This window comes from Lycorma delicatula, chromosome 1 (genome assembly GCF_047948215.1).
Source record: "Lycorma delicatula isolate Av1 chromosome 1, ASM4794821v1, whole genome shotgun sequence".
NCBI lineage: Eukaryota > Metazoa > Arthropoda > Insecta > Hemiptera > Fulgoridae > Lycorma > Lycorma delicatula.
This window is the reverse complement of record NC_134455.1, coordinates 205,301,578-205,326,827: the sequence shown is the minus strand read 5'-3', so window position 1 is coordinate 205,326,827 and position 25,250 is coordinate 205,301,578. Positions and strand designations below refer to the sequence as shown.

Below are 25,250 nucleotides of genomic sequence, written 5' to 3'. Positions count from 1 at the left end.
ATTTAAAATCATTTAAGATAAAGTTCAAATAGTAGCCTAAAACTACCAGATTAGGAGATGTCAATGGAACTCTTTAGTGTTGTTTTATTTTTTCTGTATTGTACAAGTCCTCAGATTTGTTCAGTAATGAGAAAACAGTTCATGTAACTAGGACGACAATTCATGTACTGTAGTTAGTAATTAGTATGTATTACCTTGTTCTATTGTTGTTTCTCATCAGTTTATTTAATTTATGTAGATAAAAATTGTTAACCATTAATGCATTTTGTCTTTATTAACATTATTACTGTTGTAGACTAATTTGTTGGTATGTGTATTGTGTGGTTATTATCGTACTTCATTCATTCTTCATTAACTTCATTTCATTATCATTATTTCATTATCTGTAACAATGTTGGTACACAAATTTAATTGTTCTTTTCCAGATCTATATGTGTATGCATGCTTGATAATATAGTAAAGTAGAGTCATGATTATAAAACTCTTTCTGTTAACTAATTTAGAAGGCAGTTATCATAAAAGTGTTTTCTAGTATGAAATATAAGCAATCTAATAAATTGTAATTTTTTTATATTATTATTATTAGTAGTAGTAGTAGTAGTAGTAATCAATTGCTTTCTATCAATCTAATGATAGTAAATTAGATGATATCAATCTAATTATAGTAAATTTCAATGCTTGTACATATTATTTAATTATTTATTTTAGACACGACTACATCTGCAATAATACACATACCAAATTTTGCATACAAAGAATAAAAACAAAACTAAAATATCAAACAAATTAATAAAAATTAGCAATAATAAAAATTACAACTTTGTTACTAGCAACTTTCAGATTCACTTCAAAACGGGCACCATCAAAAGCAAAGGTAAACCTGATCTTCCATAATTATATTCCATGAACATTAAAAAAATTAAACTTCTTTTTAAGAAGTATAAACAATATATAACTATAGGAAAATCCATTAAATATTTCAACTCTGTCTTAAAAGACCTAAAGTCTAAAAGTAGTGAAAATGGTAAAAGAGAAAAAATAAATTGATAATATGACAGAATAAATTCTTATATTTCATATTAGAAAAACACATTTGACTCCTGTTCTCTATGTAGGTATATTTTTCTTGTAGTTGTTTACAGGTGCTGAACAGTTGATAAATTGTTCAGACTGGATTTAAATCTTTACTGTAGTTTTATATTTTGTTATTATTATATAAATGATAATAATATGTTTTATATTTAATTATATAAAATATAAAAGGTATTACTGTTATTTATTGCTTTAAAAATTATGGCTTGACTGTACTAATAATTGTTACTGATTACATATTTTTGTATTAATAAACATTAAAAAAGGATTGTGTGTGTGTGTGTGTGTGTGTGTGTGTGTGTGTGTGTGTGTGTGTGTGTGTGTGTGTGTGTGTGTGTGTGTGTGCATACACACTTGCACATGCACGGGCACACACACACAGATACACACACTTCTTTATTTCTATACTACAGGAAATTAATCATGAAACTATAGAATGGGTATCATTCTCATTAGGAATAAATCATGCTGAGAATTATCAACGTTAAAACATTCATTAGTAATTTTTATGATTCTTTAAATATTTTTTTTGCACCTAATAAATGTTTGCACCTGATGTACATGTAAAAAAAAATTATTTGCATTAGAGTTAAAATTATGACATTCAAAATACATAATCATGCATGCAAGATAGAATTAACAGTTTTTCCACATTTGTTCTTATCTCACTATAATTGGGCATCTACCTTTAAAGTACTACCAATGACTGACAAAAAACAGTTTCAATAAAAAGTACACAAAGTTGCATCTGACCTTATTATTTTTTTGTCAACATGTGAAAATTGGTTTTAAATATTTAAAAAGATATATTATCTTTTTTAAATATATTGAATTTATGGTTCAAGATTGCAGAGGATGATAAATTAATGAAAATACGTACATGATGTTCCATGACAAAACCAAGATACTTAAGGAATGTATGCAATGTAAAGTAAATTTGATATTAATGAATTAGTATTAAAAAAAATCTAAAGAAAGCAATAATCACATTATTTATCATTATTTTAGGAATTTTTTTTCATATTAGTGCAATAAATTAAGTAGATGAACAGCTGTTTAATGATTAATTTTATTAAAGTAATCGATTAATTTGTTAATGAAAAGTCCAGGAAACTCTTCTGATTTAAATCCATTTCATTATTTTGTGTGAAGTATTTAAAAGAATACAGTTTATGATATAAATAATAATTCAAGAGAAGAATTAATCAACAGAATTTCAAATGAATTTCAGCTTCTTAAAAACAGATATTATTATTAATTATTAACAACACTATTAGCAGAGTTTCCTTTCATGAGTATGGCAATAGATTTTACATAAACAAACAAAAGAATTTTGAGTACTTTCTTTAAGGTATTCCAAATCATACAATTTTAACCTATGGAAAGGGCAGCAATTATGATATTTATTAAATTTAGAATTACAAGACTCTTCATTGCTTTATTCTGTTTCTTTTTCTTTAAAACTTGATATATAAAATATTTATCTACTTTTTCTTATTTACTTTATATCAGCTTCCTCAAAGGTAAATTCTCAAAAGTAATTACTGTTAAGTTTTTATTTAAACTTATTGGCAGTTAATAAAAATTGTATTTATTCCTAACATAAAAAAACGTTTTTTGACAGTTAGAAGAACTTATATCAATCGTTTTTTTATAAAAACAAAGGTATAGTCATATAATAAGTGAAATTATAATATATAAGTGTATAATATATAAGTGAAATTACTCATAAAACTTCAAAATTTAACTAATAATTGGTATCCACAGAAATACAATATTATATTAATTCAAATGTATAGCAGAAACTTGGGAAAACGTTTTGGCAGCCATAATTTAAAAAAATAAAATGTTTTTGGTTAAAAGTACTTAGTACTTAAAAGTATTAAAGTTTTCATTAAAGACTTTGCGTATTCTTAATTTTATAGGTAAATTTATTTTTATGTCAAAACAATATGAAGATGTTATTTTGCATGAAAATATATTCATTAACAACTTAGATCCATAATTTTTGTAACAATCGTTTTTAATTTAATTTGCATTTATTATTTGTATTTTATTATGGACGTACACTTTTTTTGTATGCATACAAATTATTGCAACATAATTTTTCAAATTATTTTTTTGAGAATTATTCATTAACATTTTTCTAGTTTTATCATTTTAACAACCACATAATTTACAATAATTATTATGTTTAGCATCAAATTAATTTTTTTTTAGCTATAATATTAGTAAATTGAAGTTTTGTCTAACAGTAACAATTTCTTTTATTGTGATTTAAGATAATTTTTTCCCATCTTAAATTTTTCCTGTTTCCATTAATCAGGACTGAAAAAGGTTTTTAAAATTATTACTTTTTTATATAAATCATATTTTAAATATAATAAAAATGTTTAAAACACTTTCAGTTTTGTACAGCTAGCTTTCATTAGAGTCTAGGACTGATGTGATTGTTGTATTGTGATCCCAGGAAACAATTTTCCCTAAGAGCTTTTTGGATTTGAGCACATATTCAGAACAAAATCAGAAATTACCTTAGACTTGAACTGTGTTTGTTATATTAGTTACATTAGTGTTACAAGGTTTTGATGTTGGTTATTTTACTGGTTAAGTATGCTGACATGTGATTCTGTATTCCTGTCAATTTGTAGAATGTTCTTAATGTTACTGTATTTTTATCAGTCTCTTTGAAATGGCTTTTGAGTCCATTATTGTAAAGTATTTTTAGTTTAGTTTATCAATGTGACAACACTAATTTTGTATATTCCTGAAGCATTTATTAGTGAGTGTATTTTTTAAGAGATGATTTGTTTTTTCATGTTTCACCAGCTACTTTCTTACTTCTTTTTTAATTTAATAATTACTTTTTCAAAATCTTTGTTAGTATATAATAATGTAATTTAACTAACGTATTGATTATCTATGTTATTTTTCTTCATTTTGTAGTGATACAATTTCATTTTAAGGTCATCTTTATGTGTGTGTGTTGTTTTTTTAATGATACCTTAAATCATGTGTATCTTAATTATCTTTCATTATACCAATTTTTTTTTTAGATAATTTTGCTAATGCTTGTTAACATGTTCTATGAAGTGAAAATAATTGTTTAGCCTCTATCTTTGGCTTTAATTTGAAAAATATGATACCTTAAAAACAAATATTTTACATCTCACTTGGTCTCTTTAAAAACACAAATATATTATGGTAGATATTTTTAAAGGTTTCCTTGAACTAATCCACCCAAAATCCCTTCTATCCAAGCTGAAAAATAGTGCAATAGTCATAAATTCAAAATAAAAGACATCATGCCATAACTAACAATAACATTCTTACAATTAACAATTTGCCATACAAACATAATTTAACTTTTCATTAAATGTTACACACTAAAAGAACATAATAAACTTACTTGCAAAACACTGCAGTAAATATAACACTTAGGATTCTTAAAAACAAACTTGCATAAGGAAATTACTTTAAATTTATAAATTTAAAACAAACATTGCATAACTAATTTTATTGAGGCCTTTATTAGTTCACCTGCTTCCAACATAAACAAAAATAAATATAAATATTTCTCCAACTTACTAAATAGGTTCATTTACTCATCTAAACTAAAAAGAAAGATATTGTTTTAGATATCTAGAAGATACCATCATATTCTACCAAAGAAAACATAATTTCACCAATAGACAAATTACACTAAGGGAATATATTTAATGTTACCGGTACTCATTTTCAAAAGAGAATAACACGCTTTTTGTACTAAGCAATAAATACAGTTGAACATGGTTAAGTAAGTCAGTGTTGTGGATTCAAAAAATAGGCTTCTCAGTTTGAATACAATGGCTTGGATATATCCTCCATGACAATCAAGGCTCAAGTTCTTACTGATATCTTCCAGATACATTTCCAATGACACAACATAGAATGTTGTGTGTAACATTCACAATCACCTGATGAATTGTATTTTTAAGGTTTTTAATTTCAGGGAGGGTGTAAGCAAAAATTTGTGATCTCAAATACCCTCAATAAAAGAAAGTCTGCCGTAAGGTGCAGTGAATGGGAGGGTCACTGAACATTTCCAAACTAAGAGAGAAATTTTGTGGGGAATGCAGCACTTATGATGTTCATTGAGAGTCATGCCTAATGGCCATGCCAACCAAGGAGTTTGCATGGATTTGTAGCATACACAAATCCATGTCAATATCAGCAGTTTTGTTTGTTTATAGGGTCTTTGAGAAAGAATATTACTTCATCACTCATGATGCACCTCTTATCATGAGTGACAAATCCAAGGTAATTGTGCATATAATTAAATCTACACCATCTGTTGGCAGCAATGTTTACACAATTCTGTTTGTTTAGCAGTTAATTCTGGCCTATTTGCAGATTAAAAGAGTGAAAATGCTGGTGTTAAATTCTTAACACACTTCTGTCTGATAAATTTAAGTTTTGGGAATACCACTGCCCTGATCGATGTGGATTCCTGTGCATGGTTGTTCTAACATATTGATATTTTCAGGTGACACCAGATGCTCTTAAGACAATTACGAGCTTTATTCTGTATGAATTCGGACTCCCATAACTGATACAACCATTGACCAGTTTTTTCCTTTAAGGTGCAGCCCCTCATTATTGACCATTACTAAATGTCTGATTAAACTCTCATTTCACGGATATAATCGGTAGGCTTAATGAGAATTGTTCAAAACCAAATATGCATTGGTGCATGGAACAACATTACATTATTCACTGGATCCAAGGCTGCATAGAACCCAGTCATTGCTATCAGCACCCCCTTTCCACAACCCACACAAGTATAGTTGCAAAATTATAATGGTAATGTAAATGCTGCATTCTGTATAACACACAATTACTAAATGTTATCATACAACTTAAATAATGTAAACTGTTCTTCCCACAATGAAATAAATCACACCACACACTAATTTCATAGCTGATATGAACAATAACATCAATATTGTTGATATCATCATCATCATAAAAATATCCAGGTATTAAAACAAAAATAAATTTTCAGATATTGGCACTGGGACATCATCCCAAATAACCAAATCACAATAATACAGCAACATTAACAAAAAAGTAGAAATTAAAAACACTATATATAAAAACAGACATTCAAATACTGTGAAATTCATAGACACTACATGGAAACTAATTGACATGAAATTCATTCATCTCACATAAAAACATATAACACTAGCACACAGAATGGAACAACCAGCCTTCAGCTCAAATGTAGTTTTTAATCACAGTTAAAATAATATTCACCAAATTTCAAAATATGACCAGTAATATTTTGATTGGAATCACAATTTAACAACAGTGCTAGCCAATGAAAGCTATTAGTATGAAACCAGAGATATTTTAACAGTAGTAAAATTCTTCATTACATTTAATGGAATTAAAATTTTATTCTGTACATCTGAAAAATAATAATCCTTTCTCTAATGCTTTACATGTGAAGTCAAAACTAATTTTTTGGTTTGATTACATAATCAATTTATAAATGTACACAGAAAAAATTTGTTACAACATAATATAAAAAAAGAATATATATATTTACACATAATTACACCAGACTATTGAAATTACAGAAGTAAGTAATAAATAAGAATATTATGAATGATACCCATACTATAGGTAATTCTTTAGTTATAAATTCTTTTGAAACCTTACCAACATATATTAAAACATGAAATTTTGGCCTACTGCATTGTAAGGACTATGCAAAAGTTACCGTTCCTAAGATTCAATTAGCAGTCAGTAAAGATTTGTAATATTATTTAATCATACAATGTTTACTACCTTTATAGTTAACATATAAAAAACCGCTTACCAGCAATTGAATTTGACGCATTCAAATGCTTTTGGAATTAATTTCCATTCTTACGGACTTACATTATTCATCATATTTGTAACAATAATTAAAACTTCACATGTTAATTGTATGAAAGATGTGATAGTTGCATAATTATAACAGTTAGACGTTGTTTATTTTTAAATTATGTCAACTTAAATGTCCTGTTAATGTGGTGGGCTCAACTGTTGTTACACTTACACCAACGAGCCAAGCTTAACAAAATTATTTACTACCTTTCTTAATTTTCAGTGGTATTTTAACAAGTGCATCTTTAATATCTAGTAAATGGTCAATTGGTGATGGAAGAAATGAAATGTTTCTGGATTAGATGTATAATTATTGTATGATATAATTATTTTAAATTTATTTAATTATATATATAATGATTGACATAAATAGATTAATAAAACTATAATTACCACTGAGTTCATAAAGCTGTCTTCATAGAACCATTTTTCAGTCCATAGATCACCTCAAATTTGATTTTGTAATATCTGACATTACAACATGAAAATATAGTTTTATTTTAAATATATTATTACAATTAATTTAATAGTATTTAATGTGAAGAGTAAATAAATAAAACAAAAAGAATTTGCACAGCTTCACAGTAAGTCAAATTTTTTGTGCATTAATTAGAACCAATAAAACAATTTGAAAATTCTCCTAATATTATATCAACTTCAACAAATTGTTCTATTCATAAACAAGTATTTTATTCATTATTTTATATTTGAATTTAAATTTGTAAATAAAATCTTTTTCACATTATTCTATTATACTATTATTTTTATTATCATGAATATTATTTTTATTGTCATGAATGTTGTGATCAAGTGTTGCTAAATTATTTTCTTAAAACATACTAATTTTTAACAAACACAAAATAGAAAATATCAAATATTAAAATAATTAAAAAATACATGAGATTGTTAATAGTAATGATAATAAAATTAATATAGATTAGAAAAACTAGAAAATACGTTTATAAATTTAAATACTAATACAAAATTACAAATCTTGAAATGGTTTATGAATAGGACAATTCATTTAAGTTGATACAATATTAAGAGAAATTTCATGCTGTTGTATTGGCCATACTTATCATACATTTTCAAGCTAATCTCTGAGACACAAATTTCACATATTCAGTCCACCCACAAATGTGGTGTAGAAATTTTTTTTCATTTATCTATCTTATATGTTAAATATTATTATTTCAGCATTAATAATAATAGCATTAAATTATTTTATTTTTTTTATGTAACATTTAAATCAAGACCAAAGATGATCTAAGGTAAAAAGCCCATCCAGTGCATGTTTTAATTTACATTTTTTAGGGTTTATAATTAATTAGGTAATCCATTTATTAATAATATTGATATTAATTATTTATGATCGGCATAATAGATCGGATATATATATATATATATATATATATATATATATATATATATACAGACCATATTCTATATACATTCATATGTTGGTAAGAATGTTAGGTTTATTTTTATTTTTTTTCATTTTATTAATTGAATGGTTGTTATGGATGGTGTCATCTTTGATAAAAGTAGGTTTTGAACAATGGCTTTGAGATTACTGGAACAGAGATTTGTGGATTTAATGAATACGACAGTATATCATTAAAAGAAATAAATGAAACAAGAAATTTTTAAATTGAAGTGTTTAATTAAAACATGAACACTTCTAAAATCAAATACATGTTAATTAGTTCTTTAATTAAAAGAACACTTCAGTAAATATATAAAAAAGAAAGTGTCGCCGGATTTAACTATCCATCTTTTAACTTATAAATATTGTGTATAGCACTGACATCACAAAATATAATTATTATTATATTTAATTCAATCCTAACTCAGTTAGCAGGGTCATATCTTGGCTAGAATATCCAAAGCAATGTCTCAAAGTCATTGTAAAAAATGAGTCCCAGCCTAAAATAAGAAAGGCTTGATCAATTACTCTTTACTAGATGCTACTGAGAACTTAAGTTAAAATGTCTGTATGAAAAGATTTCTTAATATAGTACATAATGTTTGCATCTCAAGAATTATGAATTTTTTAACTTCAGTTTCTTTTAACATAAAGTATGAACTTTCTTTTAATGTTTAAGTAAGGTGGTATGAATTAATATAATTATTTTATTATTTACAGTGATATGTGCTCAGGGACTTATTGCAAAAGATAAAAGTGGTACTTCTGATCCTTATGTAACAGTGCAAGTTGGTAAAGTTAAAAAAAGAACACGAACAATGCCACAAGAACTGAATCCTGTTTGGCAGGAAAAATTCTATTTGTAAGTTTATTATGATATCCATCAATCTTGTAAATTTATATGTATATTAAATATAATAATGTATATTATATGTATGTGCATTTATGTTAATATAAACATTGCTTAAAAAACTAAACAACAATACTGGACAATAAACCTACCTGTATTCTTCAGCCTACAATTTTTATTAATAGTATAATAAATCAAAATAACAAACAGCAGATTGCAATTTGTGCTAGTTGTATATAAAAAAAAAACAACAAAAATATAGGTGGAAATTTATAAAGATAAATTTTTATAATTATTTTTATACCACTGATATGTATTTTTATAGACTGATGATGTGTATAATATGCGGAGAAAAATTTATTCTCACAAGTTTTTCATATCATATAAACATAGTTGCATTTTGTGTTGTCAGTTGAAGATTATGAGTTACTATATATAAGGTTCTTGGTTACTCAAGTATCTGGTGATCATAACGTTGCACAACCCAAATGACAACAAATTGTTTTTTAGAAAGCCTTTTTATTAATTTACAAAATAATATTAACATTTACAAAAGTATTACTTACAAGTTTATAATAAGTGCTGGAAATGTCCTCCTTGATTTTCAGTGCATGCATCAACTCATTTTCTTATATTGTATGTGACCTTTTTCAGTGTAGCAGCAGTGATATTTGATACACAGCTCTCAATATTTTGTTTAAGTTCATCAAGTTTATGCAGGTTGTGGGAGTACATTTTAGCTTTGTCAAAAAGCCCAACAAATAAAAATCAGCAGAGCTCAGGTCTGGTGAGCGAGGAGGCCATAGACTAAGAAATTATTCGGTCACCAAAGAAATCGCAAAGTAATTTCATACTGATGTTCACTGTGTGTGCATTTGCTCTGTCTTGTTGAGCCTGTAATCACATTCATCAGCTTGTAGCAGAGCTATAAACTGCATGATTATTTCTTGATACTGCTCAGCTGTGATGATCTCCGAAAAAAAGATAGGCCTGACAATTCTCCAACAAGATACACCACACCTCACCCCAATTTTTTGCAAATTATTTTTTTGTGTTCATGGAACATATCTGGGTTCTCTGAAGACCATATTCTGTAATTTTGAGTGTTAACATATCTGCTAAGATGAAATCAAGCTTCATCGCTGAAAAAACCTTATTTAGAACAGATATGTCATTATGAATGAAACTTCTAAATCACCAACAATACTGAATTCATTTCTCCTTACCTGGCTCTTGGAGCTGATAACTTATGTTAATCTGGTACAGATGTAATTGTAGAACTTTAGTAGTCTTATGAACACTTCCATAAGATAGCCCAGTCCAGTTAGAAAGTTTTCAAAGAAACGTTTTTGGAGAACAAAGAAATTTTTCATTTATCGTCTGCAGACTGCTGTCAGTTAAAACACTCAGATGGCTGGTATGCTTACGATCCATGCACATTACCTGTATTCTGAAAACGATTAAATAAACGACGTTTATTTATATAATATATATGCATATATATATTATTCATAATCTATAAACCACCAGAAATACACATACAAAGTATGATCTTACCTTCAAGTAAACCTTTAAAAATTCTTTCTCACTTAAATGTCGGATCTCCTTGTTCTTCAAGTTAATAAGGCATTTTTGAATCTCTCTGATCCATCATGAGTTATTAAAACACTATAATTAACAAAATATTGAGATATTTCATCATCAAAGTTAAGACTGACTAAAATCAATAGTCAGACATTAAAACCAACTTAAGTAGATCATCTTGCTCAGTTGAGTGGATGAACTCATGTTGTGCAGATGTCCGCTTCTTTTGCTCTACGTTTTTCGAGTTTTTGATTGGGTTTTTTGGTACTTTTTGTTTTTGGATAGTAACAAAAGTTTGGTGGAATTATTACAGACAAGTTTTACATATTTATAGATTTATCGGAACACAATTTTTTTATAGCGAGTTTTATAACTTCAACCTTATTGCCGTAGGCAATAAGGCATAGTTTGGAGTTTTTTCTCGTTGTGCCTGCTGAAACAGGTTGCCAGAAGTAGTAAACAAGGACTTAGTTTATTTTCTTCAGTTATTCAGTGAGTAAATTATTCTAAGTTCTTTACTAGAATATAAGGGGAAATCTTCCAACATTAATATTACCTTACCTTATCCTTTCCTACCCAAGTCCCTTTGGATCTCTATCGATCCCATCCCCCCTGTCTTTCACCCCTCCCCTTCCAATTTTACATTTTACCTCCAAATCCAGATAGTATATAAACATTATTCACAAGAGGATTGTTTACCTATGGGTATGGCACTGTCTCCCATTTTGTCAGAGATATATCTGCAGAACTTTGAGAGGATCAACTTACATGGTACATTACACACTCATAATGTTCTTTTACGGGTGAGATATGTAGATGACATACTTATAATATTTAACTCTAACAAGACATTGGAACATCAATTAATATTGGTCAGGCTAAATTTATTTGATAGCAAACTCAGATTTACTATGGAAGCAGATAATAACTGGGCCATACATTTTTTAGATATAAACATAAAAATTAATAACAATAACAAAATTGAAACAGGTGTATATAGAAAACCTGTCAGCAATAATATGACTATTCATAAGAACTCAATAACCCATGGTCACATAAGAGGAACACTTATTATGGTATGATACATAGGGCTGTATTTATGGACATAACAAAAGGATGGTATTAAATAATGAACTGGGATATATAAAAAATATAGCTTTACAAAATGGCCACAATAAATTTTTTATTGACAATATTTACAGGAAATATTTAAAGAAGAAATATAATAACAGGGACGCTACCCTTATTCCAATGAATCATTCTAAAGATTACGATAAAAAATATATTTTATACAATTATATAAACAAAAACACATATAGAATAGTGAATGTTTATAATAAAGAGAAATATACAATTGCATATAAACCAGTAAATAAAATTTCTAAAAATTTATAAGACTATATGTTTGACAAATTCAACTTAAGTGGCATATATAAAATTAAATGCACAGGCTATAATGCCATATATATAGGTAAAACCAATAGATCGTTCAAAGTAAGATTCTTGGAACATCTGAGAGCATTTAAGAATAATAAGAAATAGTTTTCAAATATGGCAGATCATTTGATTTCAAATGGACATAAAATTACAAATTTAGTAAATAATCTTGAAATATTGGAAATTTGTAACATTAAGAACAAACTGAAACATTTGGAAAACTATGATTCAGTCTGGAACCATTCAGAGGGTACCTTGAGTGGTTCATTTCATTGCTTAATCTTCAGGTAGGTTTTTGAATTTTTAAAACTAAAAACCAGCATTTAAAATAATGTTTGATAAAGTAAATAATGTAGTCAGTAATAATAGTATTTCTGATAAAGCTAATAATATACTCAAAGATGTGTTTGATAAAATCTATTTGTGTAGATTTTAATTTTCCAAGGATTAAAACTAAAAGGATCTCTATATATTCTTCATGTAAGAAGGATATGATCATTAACATAAGGAAATTTTCTCAATATAATGACTGAAAATTTAAATAACTAGGATCAGAAAAGGAAAATTAAAGAATCTGTAAATTTGTAATACAGTGGCTTAATTAATAAGGAATGTTTATCTTCCAGAAGATTTGGCTGAACTTAAATCAGATATCTTAACAGCCACACTGAGGAGAGAAGCAATTTTGTTGAAACATGAATACTAGCTAGTCTGTGCAAAACTGATGATTAATAAAGCACTGCTTTCATTTTGATGGAGCCCTCGTGAAATGAAAAGTTTGACTCACATAATAAGAATTAATGCCTGCTTGAGGAAGTTGCATGCTGGACATTGAGACTGGCAGATGGAAATTCTGGTGATTGAACAGCATTAAATCCTAAACCATGGTGACATGTGGATAACTTTAGGATATTTGGCCTATCCAAGCTGACCGTGTGTTAATAAGTTTGAACTATCAAGGGAATGCAAGTGATGGATACTCAGTAATAAACAGACTATGGTAATTCAATGAAGGTGAATAGCAGGTATCACCAAAGAAGAGAATGCCAAACCAAGCAGATGGCATATGGTTTAATAGAATTCTTTAGGATTACATGTAGGCACACTTGTGCTATTATCCATATAGTGGCTGTTTAAGGGAACCATAAGGACATGCCATCACTTCTTCTTAGGTGTGTGCACTAACTCTTGAGGAAATGGGAAGACAAATATACCTTTATTAAAAAGATCTTGAAGTCCCTGAAAAACGTTCAGAAAACTGGATGATTCGATTGTCTCATTACATGGTCCCTCAAGTGTATTTCTTTTTTATTATTCCCATATATTGAACCCTGCTTATCAAGGTGTTTCATAGATTTTAGCAAGGTTCTCATTGAATTTATGCTGAGGCTGTGGGACTTGCAAAGTATGTTTTTGTACTTGTGTAGTATGGGATTGATAGTTCTATTCATAGACCTTTTCAGTGATTGTTATTTCCAGGGTGTTTACTAAAAACCTAATTTGGGATTGAAGTGGTTGTCTGGTAAGTTTGGCCTTTTCACATGCATACATACAAGGTGACTTTTAAATATGTCTGGAGTTATTTTAATACAAAATGAGCTAAGATAAACGTGGAATCAGTGCTGACCTATGATTAAAATGATTATGCTGAGGATCCAGTCTGATTGTATTTGAACTTTCTTTTACTTTTGTTTATAATACATAGCCTATATTTAACATTTGGAACTATTAACATCATTGAAAAGTCAAGTATTACAATTGGAGGTGGTGTTGGTTTGTAATTTGTTTTGGTAGAGAAATTAAATATAGTTTTACTAATTAAGTTTAATTAAAATTAGTGGATCAATGGGACTTCCAGCATTTCTCTGAATCCCATAAACTAGATCTACTGTTATCAACTTTTATTTTGTTTTTTTAATAAAGGATTAAATAGAGACATGTGTATATATTTTTCTAGTGAATGTCATAATTCATCAGATAGAATAAAGGTTAGAGTATGGGATGAGGATAATGACCTTAAATCAAAATTAAGACAGAAATTGACAAGGGAGTCTGATGATTTTCTTGGACAAACTATTATTGAGGTAAGGATATGTTTTATTAATAATACTACTGCTTCCAAAAAATAAAAAAATAATTAATCCTGAAACCTTTTTGTATTTTAATAAATGATCATTTCATTTATCATTATTAAATAGTAGAATAGAATAGTTCCCCTTACTGTTTTAAAAGTTTTAAAGTTGTAAAAATAGTTTTAAAAGTGAAAACAGTATTTTGAAGCTTGGCATAGCTTACATCAGTAATGGTCATGTAGCTATATAGAATGTTCCATGAGTAAACAAGATGTATCTCAGGAATACATTCTATAGGTCAAAATATAGAAAATCTTTATAAAATTAGGTTCAAAAATGTTTTATTTTGCATTTATGGTTACCATAATCTCAAATATTTTCTAGTATTTTTTCCATAATTTCTAAAAATTAATAAAAAATTCAAACTACATTCTTATGGATGCTAGTTAAGTACATTTTTTGTCTTGTGTAATTTGACCTGAAGAATTTAAATGCTGATTTCTGTGGTAAAGTGGTAGCATTTCAGCTTTTCATCCGGACGTGTTCCAGGTTCAAATCCCAATTATGATGGCATTTTCCATACAATACAAATTTCTATTTGGGCTAATGACTATAGCAGTTGAGGCTGTAATCTCATTAAAGAATTTAAATAATTCGGTCTCAAATAAAACTCAATTTAAACCTCAAGTAATTGGGTCTAATAATTAATTATAAATTATAATTTATAACTTTTATAAAATTATATTTTATTGTAAATTAATTGTATTGGCAATACAATTTATTATAAGTAATTAATTCGATTGGCAATAAACTTTAAAACATGATAATAAAATCATGAAAAATATTTTTTGGCAAATTGATGAAAATAAAATCAAATAAATGTTTTATAAAACACTTTACTTGCAAATGAAACAACAAAATTAAAGAAGCCATTGTAGCTAATTTTAAACTTATTAAAAAAATCATAATTACTAATATTTAAATTGATTCAAAATTATGTAATTCAGTCATTAATTATACTTTGGTAACTGGCCTACTTTGGTAAGGATTTTCCCCCTACCTGGATTGATGTTTTCTAAATTTTAAATTTAAATGTATGAAATTAATTCTTAACCTTTTTTTACACATTTTTACCAAAAAAAAATTAAGTTTTTAATGTGTTATTTTCTGGTAAACACAGGTTGAGGAAGGGTAAATTTAATTTTCATATCTCTGGAACTTGTGCATACCAAATCTGGACACTGTCAGGGGTTGGTGCAGTGAAGCAAGTTAATAATAAATATAAATATCTCTATTAAAAATAAATATCATAATATCTTTTATTATTACTTTCCTCACCAAAATCTGATAATGTTCATTGTTTTCCTCTGCAGTATTTGGCAACTAACAATATTTGTCAAAACATATTGATATAACAAGGGCTTATATATTTATAAGTAATCAACACCACTTTTATATTAAAACTTTTTTTTATTATAATTTACTTTTTCAATGTAACAGAATAATTTGAAAAGAAGTTATAGCACACACACACACACACACACACACACACACACACACACACACACACACACACACACACACACACACACACACACACACACACACACACACACACACACATATATATATATATATATATATATATACAATAGGGCAATAGGTACTTTTGTTACTCTTTCTGACCACATGATTTCTTTCAAAGTATTTAGTAATTTTGTTGTCATATACATTACACCTCATTTTGTACCTTCCAACAACTCATAGATGTTACTAATTGCCTCAGAAACTTTTACATTTGGGCATAAACCAATGACAATTGTTTCTCAGAATATTGTTATTTCAATTTTAATTCCAGTTATTAATTGAAACAATATATGAGCATTAATGACAGCAGTATTTAAGAACAGATCAGATACTGTCTTCCTGTATCACTTCATACTGTATCGAAATGTTAACATCCAGCCACCTGGTCCAACAAATCTATGAGAGAGCCTTGCTTTCATTGTAACTGACAATTTTTTTGTACAATATATTCATGTTTTGTTCAGGCTGGTACCATTTCTGGACAGACTTAGTAATTAAAAAAAGGTTTATGCTTCCAAGTTTATTCTTCTATTTTCTAATGATAACTTTGATATAATTTTACAAAATAACCATCTCTCCTTTTTTGAGTTTCCTGTTGGCTAAACATTTTGGAATATGTTTCCTATTTCTACGAAGGGTACCAGTTAGATGAGTTTTTTGGTTATTTAGAGTCTGATCAATCTCTACAGAAATGTAGAAATTGTTGGTTACTAATTCTCTTCAAGAATTCAAATAAGGCTCAATTACTGTCATGACAACATTTTTAGTGACAGGTTTATTTTGTAATATTACTCTTTACCAGTGTAAATTTTTAAACGGCTAGTATATCCACACAAATGGTACATAATTTAAAAATTGTTATGCCATTTTTATGTCTTTTTGTCTTGATGTACTGTCTAATCATAATCCTTCCTCAAAACAGGACCATAGATTCATCTATTCAAACCTGTTACCCAGGAGTAAATACTTCATAAAATAATCCACTCAATTTCTTTACAACTGGAGATATTTCATACAATCTATCTCCAACAAGCATAACTCATTATCTGAAAATCGATCATACTTAGAATAGCTTCAAATTTACATCTACACACATTATGTATATTAACAAAATTGTTTTTATACAGAATAAAACAGCATTTTTATTATTTTAGGCTTATTATCCAAACCTATCCATATCAAAAATCCAGAAATGTTTTGATTTCCTGTACGTCAAAAACTTTCCACTGGGTTAATGTGGAATTATTTTTAACATTGCCTTCTAAAGTACCTAATACACTGCATATTTATTGGTTTCTACAACTATCATATTCAGTAAAACATCATTTTGAAATAATTCATACAAATTAATTGGCATATCTTCAGAATACTTAGAAATAAAATTAAGATTAGTAACCTGGTTATCTGTCAAAGACAAAATTGTTTAGGTGGTCATTTGGTACACACCATACAACTCACTTATGCTCATGTAATCTCATAATTTCTACTTCTCTACCAACTGAATCATCATCAGATTCCTCATTTTCACCTAAGAGTCTGAACTGAACTGAACTGTATTTGCACAGGCCTAATATTATCAAAAGTGCTACTAGCTCTGAGCTGGTTACTGTGAGTTGGACCAGAACCATCTGCAAAATTAGGAACTTCAAAAATATTCTCATCACTACTTAATCAGTAATCAAGATCACACCTATAGCATCTGCATCTGTTAAAACAGTATTAACAATACATAACCTTTGCTTAATTTTACAGTATCAATTTAAACTTGAATAAATTATTAATAAAGGTAAAAACTCACACAACAGTATTTAATATTTACTTAAGAAACAACTGTTTACTTATGCGACTACACCAACAAAACTGCAGCTGGCTAACCACAAACATTGAACATTTTACAAGGAGTCTACTTATCAGAGCTAACAACATAATCAAAAACTGAGATGACTTTTCTCCCTAGACCTAGCCAATATATAACAGACATTTACATTGCATGGAAGTGTGAACAGAATTGATCATAACACTTCTAAACATTTCTAGGATGTGTCCAAATATTGTACATACAGGTTCCTGGAGAAACTCATTGTGTCCAGTTTTGGCACACACAGTATCCAAATACTAATTACATTTTTCATTAAGTCCTTCTGAAGTGTTTTATGTAATTATTTTTTTATATTTAGTATTTTAAGTATTTTTCCTAATGTTATTTCATATGTTTATGTTTTAAATAATTAATAAGAACATTAGTCAGAACTATATATTATTTTATAATTAATTGTGTATTTTATGATGCTGCTTTGATCAAAATTTTTCCATGGTTCCCTTGATCCACCCTGGCAAATACTAGGGCATTTACCCATAAATAGAGTAGCAATCTACCCATTTCTGACATGATCTGTATGATTTATTATAAGCCGATCATAACAAAAGGATATATTAATTTTTTTTGTTTGCTTAGTATAGTAATGATATTCTATAATACGCGTATTATATAATAGTTATAGTGTTTCATAAGCACTATTTGTTTATCAATTAATATTGTCTACTACTTTGTTTTTGTGTATTTTGATGATCTATTGTGTATTTTGATGACTAACTATTAGTCAAAATGAGAATTTAAATTTAAACTTTAAGAAAGATTTTTGTAATTGGTTTTCAAGTGTAATCTTGCTTTCTGATTTATTTCAATAATCATATAACACAGCTCATAATTTGTAACAAATTAGTAGGTTACCATATTATGAATGAAGTTGTTAAACAGTTGGTTTTTTTAATTTTATTTCATTTCATTTAGATAATTATTATAAATTATACAGAATTATTGCCAATTGTGAATTATTGTTATTATAAGTTTACAAGACATCTACAATAAGTATAAGCAATGTTTATTTTTCCTACTGTTTTTTCTTCATACTTTTAAAATTAACTAAATTTATCTTTTGCAGAGCAAAAAAAATTACATTACTGGCCAATGTTGACTGAATTATTCCTTAAAACCACAAAATTAGTTCCATACTTGACATCCATGAAATGCAGTGTGTTATTAAATTAGACTTGTAGTTGAAATTTTGGATAACTTTTTTGGCAGCCATAACTGGAAAGCAAAACTTTTTTATGTGAATTTTTTCTTCGTTTTGATTTATAGAATGTATTCTTGAAAGTACTACCATTTTCTCATGGGAAACTAATATATTAATATTACTTTCCATGATTTCCTCAGTAGAAATTAATGTAACTCAACAGTTAAATAGTGTTATATAGTCATATAATTTCATTATTCTTTGCAATTTCTTTAATAACTGTCAGCAGATCAAGGTATGAAGTTGATCATCTGACATGAAATTTTAATATTCTTATTTAATCATTACAACATATACTTGTACCTATGTAAAACATTTGATGTTGTAGTTATTTCAAAAGGATATAGAATAACACATAAGCATGTTGTATATTAATGGTTAAATATTTGTTGCTCAAAAGTAGGCATAATTGGGTATAAGATAATCAATATCCATTATTTTCTACTTAAGAAAATTAATTAAACAAATAACTCTTAAGTTTTAATCATAGCAACATATTATATGTGACACTTAATCAATTGTTTCAATTTTACACTGTTACTGTTGGTGAGCAGAATTAGACTCTCTATCTCTCTCTCGCTGTGTGTGTGTGTGTGTGTGTGTGTGTGTGTGTGTGTGTGTGTGTGTGTGTGTGTGTGTGTGTGTGTGTGTGTGTGTGTGTGTGTGTGTGTGTGTGTGTGTGTGTGTGTGTGTGTGTGTGTGTGTGTGTGTGTGTGTGTGTGTGTGTGTGTGTGTGTGTGTGTGTGTGTGTGTGTGTGTGTGTGTGTGTGTGTGTGTGTGTGTGTGTGTGTGTGTGTGTGTGTGTGTGTGTGTGTGTGTGTGTGTGTGTGTGTGTGTGTGTGTGTGTGTGTGTGTGTGTGTGTGGGTGTGGAGTATTTTATCCATATATAAAACGAAACCCATACCTTGCCTGTTTGGAAGGCAACAGAGATGAAGCACAGGTTATATTCAGTGCCCAAATTCACACTGCCTTTGTTCACTTATTACATCACTATTTACATTTCATTAATTTTTGGCTAACTTGTAGGTAACATACTCAGATAAGTTCAGAGTATATTATTCTGTCCTTTAATAAAAGTATAATAGTTATGTATGTACCTAAGATGTCAGTTTTAATCCTCCTGTTGACGTTCATACATTGAAATAGATTGATTAAAGTACAATAAAAAATTAATTGTTTCTATTTTCTGTTAATTGATTTATTATTTCATTTAAATTAATTTATTATTTTCTGAGCAACTGGATGAAGTAAAATTTTTTTCTGCTCACAGAAAATTATTTTTTCATTCAATGAATTTTTTTTGTAACTACATTGCAGTTGCATTGTAAGAATCTGTCAAAAAACTATGTATTTTACAGGTTAATTTCTGAAGAACATTTATTTGAATTTCATTAATCATTCCAAAAACACTATCAGGGATAATTCAATGTCTCAATAAACTGATAATTTTACCCAGAATATAATATTCTGCATGCCATTTTTCTTTGCATTTTGATGTTTATCAAGAAGTTGTAGAAATTTATGCAACTTATACTTATAATTTTTTCTTGATTATTAAATTTTACTCAAAGAGATATAGATTTAGTTCTTTCTTTATTAATAAAAATATAATTGGTTACATTAATTGTAACATCTTTTTCATTTATGTAAAAGGTCCGAACACTATCCGGTGAGATGGATGTATGGTATAATCTGGAAAAACGAACAGACAAATCAGCAGTCTCTGGAGCAATTCGGCTACATATCAGTGTTGAAATCAAGGGAGAAGAAAAGGTAAATTCTTTTCAGATTACATTATTTATTTAAGTAAAAACAACCCTTCATAAAAACCAAATAATAATTTTTATAGTATAAAAATTCATATTTAATGTATCTTTGTTGGTATTTGAGCAAGTGTATATGTACATGCAATAAAGTCATAATAATTTAAATGCCAAAGACAACGTCCATAATGCCTGTCTTGTGTAGAGACTAGCCATTCTGGGAAATAGTCTAACCAGCTAACTGAGCTCATCCTGTAATTCAGTGTTTCTCAACCTTTTTTTATAAAAAAGGTTATAGTAAAATATACAATATATGGTAAAATTATAGAAAAATATACAGGGACTGGTAGACCCTCAGCTTAGATTTTTTGATGAGCAAAAAAGAAATGCTTACAATCATATTTTTGTTTTATTAATAATTAAATTTACATATACGTAATATTAATTAATATCATTTTTATCTATACACAACAAAGCAATATATAAATGGAAATCAGAAAATAAATAACAAAAAATAAATGTATGTTGTTTTATTTAAAAATAGGAACTACAAACAAATCATATTACAAACTAATTGTAAATAATAAAAGTGAAAAATTTGTTGTTCATTTTGCACAATTGTTTCAGTGCTGGGTTGTAAATTAAGAGATGAATTTTTTAATAAACAATTTCTTGTTTTGGTTTTAATATGTGTCATAACTGAGAATCCATCTTCACACAAATATGTGTTTGCAAAGGGAAGTATCATTTTCGTGGCATTGTTATGTAAATTTGGCTATTCATTTTTTATTGTAATCCAAAATTTAATTAAATTCATAGTTGAAAATTTCTTGAATCCTTTCTGTTACTTCACAATGTTTCCCAGTCATATTTGCTGCTCCGTCAGTACACAGACCAATTCAATTTTTTCAGTTTAAGGAATGGTTATTAATATACAAATTCAATGAATCAAGAATTTTAGAACTTCTTGTGTGAGAATCTAAATCTTTGCAAAATAATAATTCTTCTTAATTTCTTCAGAAGAATAGTTAATGTACTGTACTTAGCAGAGCAAGGAAGCTTTTTTAGAAATATCAATGATTCGTTGATCTGAATGGCAAACATTGATGAATCTTTAATACCTTTTATTAATTGGTATTCAATATTTTCAGATAGAGTTTCAATTCAATGACCGATTGCATCATTTGAAAGAGGAATTGGTCTGATCTGATCTGCAGCTGAGGGTCCAAATACTTAGTTGCAAACATCAATTAACACCTTTATTGTGAATAAAAGTTTCTTTAATTTTTTTTCTTTTGGAGATAAAATTCTTCTTTTTGTTGTTCAAAATATTCCAATGGTTTCTGTTCTAGACTGGGTTTTCTTGATTTTAAATGTCACAACATTTTGGATGGTTTCATTATATCATTATTCTTAACTTCCTTACATATTATGCACATTAGACGTACATTGTCTTCCATAGAATCCACCCATAATATAAAACCATACTTCAAGGACTTATTATTGTAGTACCTTGTGAAAGCAGATTTATTTTTCTTGTTTGGTGAACATTCATTTTCTGTTTCACTCGGTTTTTCTTTATTTCCATTTCCTGGAGTAGAACTTTCAGTTCAGAAAAAATTATGTAACATTCCTTGTCTTTTTTACTCATTTTAAGAGGAATAGAGATTTGTGTTTTTGCAATAATTAAAGGTAAACCACTTCATTATAATACTTGTAGATCACGGTATAAAGTTTAGAATGTTCTGTAAATGCAGTGTTCTCAGTAAATTGAACATGTGCATACCTGAGTCATAAAACAAAGGTACCATCAAAGCTGCACTCTTTAGGGCATTATTTTGATATCTTCCGCTGATATGCATCACGAGATAGTTTATTGTTGCCGATTGTGCAAAGAATTCAATGTATTCAATAAACATGCACCAGTATTCGCTAATGTGTATGTACAGAACATTATTAAATAATTATAATATATAAATTTTATATTACCATTATATGAACTTTTTTAATGTTCATTCTTTTCTCATTTTTAAAGTTTGATTTTTTTGTGGGCCAATTTGTTCAGGGATCGGTAACATTATCTCGCAGACTGGCACTGGTCCTGCTGACCGATGATTGAGAAACACTGCTCTAGTTGGACACAGAAAGATGACAAAAACAACCCATAAAAATTCAACATAAGCCTCCACAAAGGACTGCACTTGTGATTTAATATCAGCCATTGTAATAACAAATATTTAAAGCAGGATTGCTTCAATTCAAATTGTTAGTTTATAAAGAACGGGGTAGAAATAAAAATATTTCTTTAAGTTCAGAGTAAAAAATTGAGTTTTGTTCATATTTCTATAGATGATTTCACATGCAGTAGCTGTAATTCATTGCCCAATATCAAAGCAATTAAGGGATTTTTCAGTAAGCACATACTAGGGAAATCTAAAGAAAAATTTCAGAGATCACTAGGAATAACAGAAATTGTTATCAGTAAACTAAATCCTTCATTTCAACTCTACTTATGAATAATTGTGAACCCAAATAGTAATTTATTTACTTGACATTTCTTTTCTTATTCATTAAAAAAAAATCTTTAACAAAAAAAGTAAAATCTTATTAACTATTTTTTCAAGCCGAAGAAATCTATCTCCATTTTGGAATTTAAGCATTTATTTTAAAAACTTCTAACATACATCAGTTATGTGAAACCGTATAGACAAATGAGGTTTCATTTTTGTTCAGAATAAAATGTTTAGGAATTTACCTAAACAGAAAAAACCGTAGATTTACATACAATAAAAGAATTTGACTTTTTTTTCTTTTTTTTGGTTGATGAGTAATTTACCACGAGTGGGAATAAGGAATTTTTTAACATATAAAGGCAATCACCCTGCCATGTCGTTAGGCAATTAATGACTTAAGAATTAAACAATTCTTAAATTCCATTTTTAAATTTGAAAATATGAAGTCCTTCATTTTATTTAAAAAGCGTACAGATTTACAGAGATCTTGTCATCCTTGTGCTATGTTTATATGATCTTTTTTCTTACACTGATTGAAGCAGATTTAATTAGAATATTGGATAACATTTATAAACAAACAGAATACAAGGTGTGATAATTTACTTCCCAGAATACAAATGTAAAAAAACATTCATTCGAAATTATACATTTGTAGCTACTGTTTGTTACCTTTGAAGTAATTTCTCTTGTGCATCTAGATCATCTAGATCTAGTTGATTTTCCCATTTTTGAAAACAGGCCTGAAACGGTTTCTCTGGAATACTTTTTGAGTTCCATTATTCTGTTACACAGGATCAGTAATAAAAGATTATTGTTCTCTTGGCGCAGTCTTTGATTGTTTGGCCAGAAATTCTCTCATAGCGAGTGCTCCAAGGCTCAACACATTGTTGTAATGAATAACTCCCTTTAAGCCCACAACCCAAGTCTTTTCTCTCTTACAAAATCTTGAAATTTTTTGTCTACATTACTAATCTATCATAAATCAAATCTCATTTTCTATTTGCAATTATATCTGTCATTTTTGTTTTTGACCCCCTTACTTCTGGAGTCATTTTTCACATCTTCTGACTCACCTTTTAATTTTATATAACTTAAATTCATTGACCTTTACAGATCCTTCAGACCATTTGCCACTATTAACTGCTCCAACATTTCTAGTATTTTTTCAATTCTCTCAAAGAGATTGATTTGAATACTGCTATATATTTCAATCAGACATTACACTAGGTAAGAAGATCTATTTTTTGTTGGTTACAAGAATGTTAATAGCTTATTTCAAATATATCAGAGGTTTCTTTCTCTCAGAGATATTTTTTTTATAATTACTATTTTTTTTAAGTAAGAAAAAAGCATTGTGACAGTAGGGTAACAATACTTTACATGCTTACATCTGCTCCTTTTGGATTTTCTGGTTTACTGTAGGTACTGTAGTTTACTATAGGTACATCAGTCTTGAGATTTTAACAATAGTCAGTCAGCATTCTTGGGTTCCATTTTCCCTGTTAGTGTGTTTCCATGATAAAAGTGTTCTCCATGTTCGTCACTTACAGCTCCAAGATTGGTAGGAAAAATCCCAGATAAGAATCTACGTGGAACTTTATTGACAAATTACATCAAAGTGCTTTATAGTTTTTGAGAAGCTCAGTTATAAGTACTTCGTAATTATCTGCCTAATGATTTCCATGGAAGTTGTATACAACCTTTTTAAAAGATTTCCACGTAGCAACCACAGTCATACAAACTGTCTTCATATTCAATATCATTCAATAGTTTGTTATCTGTGATCCAACAAAGATACCTTCCTTTACCTTAGCATCACTATATTAGAGAACTTGTTTTTTAGAAAGTGAAATTCAGTCCCATGATGAACCACTGCTTTAACGAAATGTTCCATTAAACCTAGCTTAATGTGTAGTCATGGAAGGAGAACTT

At 28.2% G+C, this 25,250-nt stretch overlaps 1 protein-coding gene across 3 annotated transcripts in view; it reads left to right on the top strand.

The window, feature by feature from the left end:
• The window catches only part of unc-13, a 915,368-nt gene that overhangs the window by 776,926 nt on the left and 113,192 nt on the right, over positions 1 to 25,250 (top strand). For all 3 annotated transcript variants that reach the window (XM_075371044.1, XM_075371036.1, XM_075371027.1), the window contains exons 8-10: positions 9,155 to 9,296; positions 14,263 to 14,389; positions 20,696 to 20,815. In XM_075371044.1, coding sequence (XP_075227159.1) covers positions 9,155 to 9,296; positions 14,263 to 14,389; positions 20,696 to 20,815 — 389 coding nt within the window. The remainder of the gene's footprint in view (positions 1 to 9,154; positions 9,297 to 14,262; positions 14,390 to 20,695; positions 20,816 to 25,250) is intronic.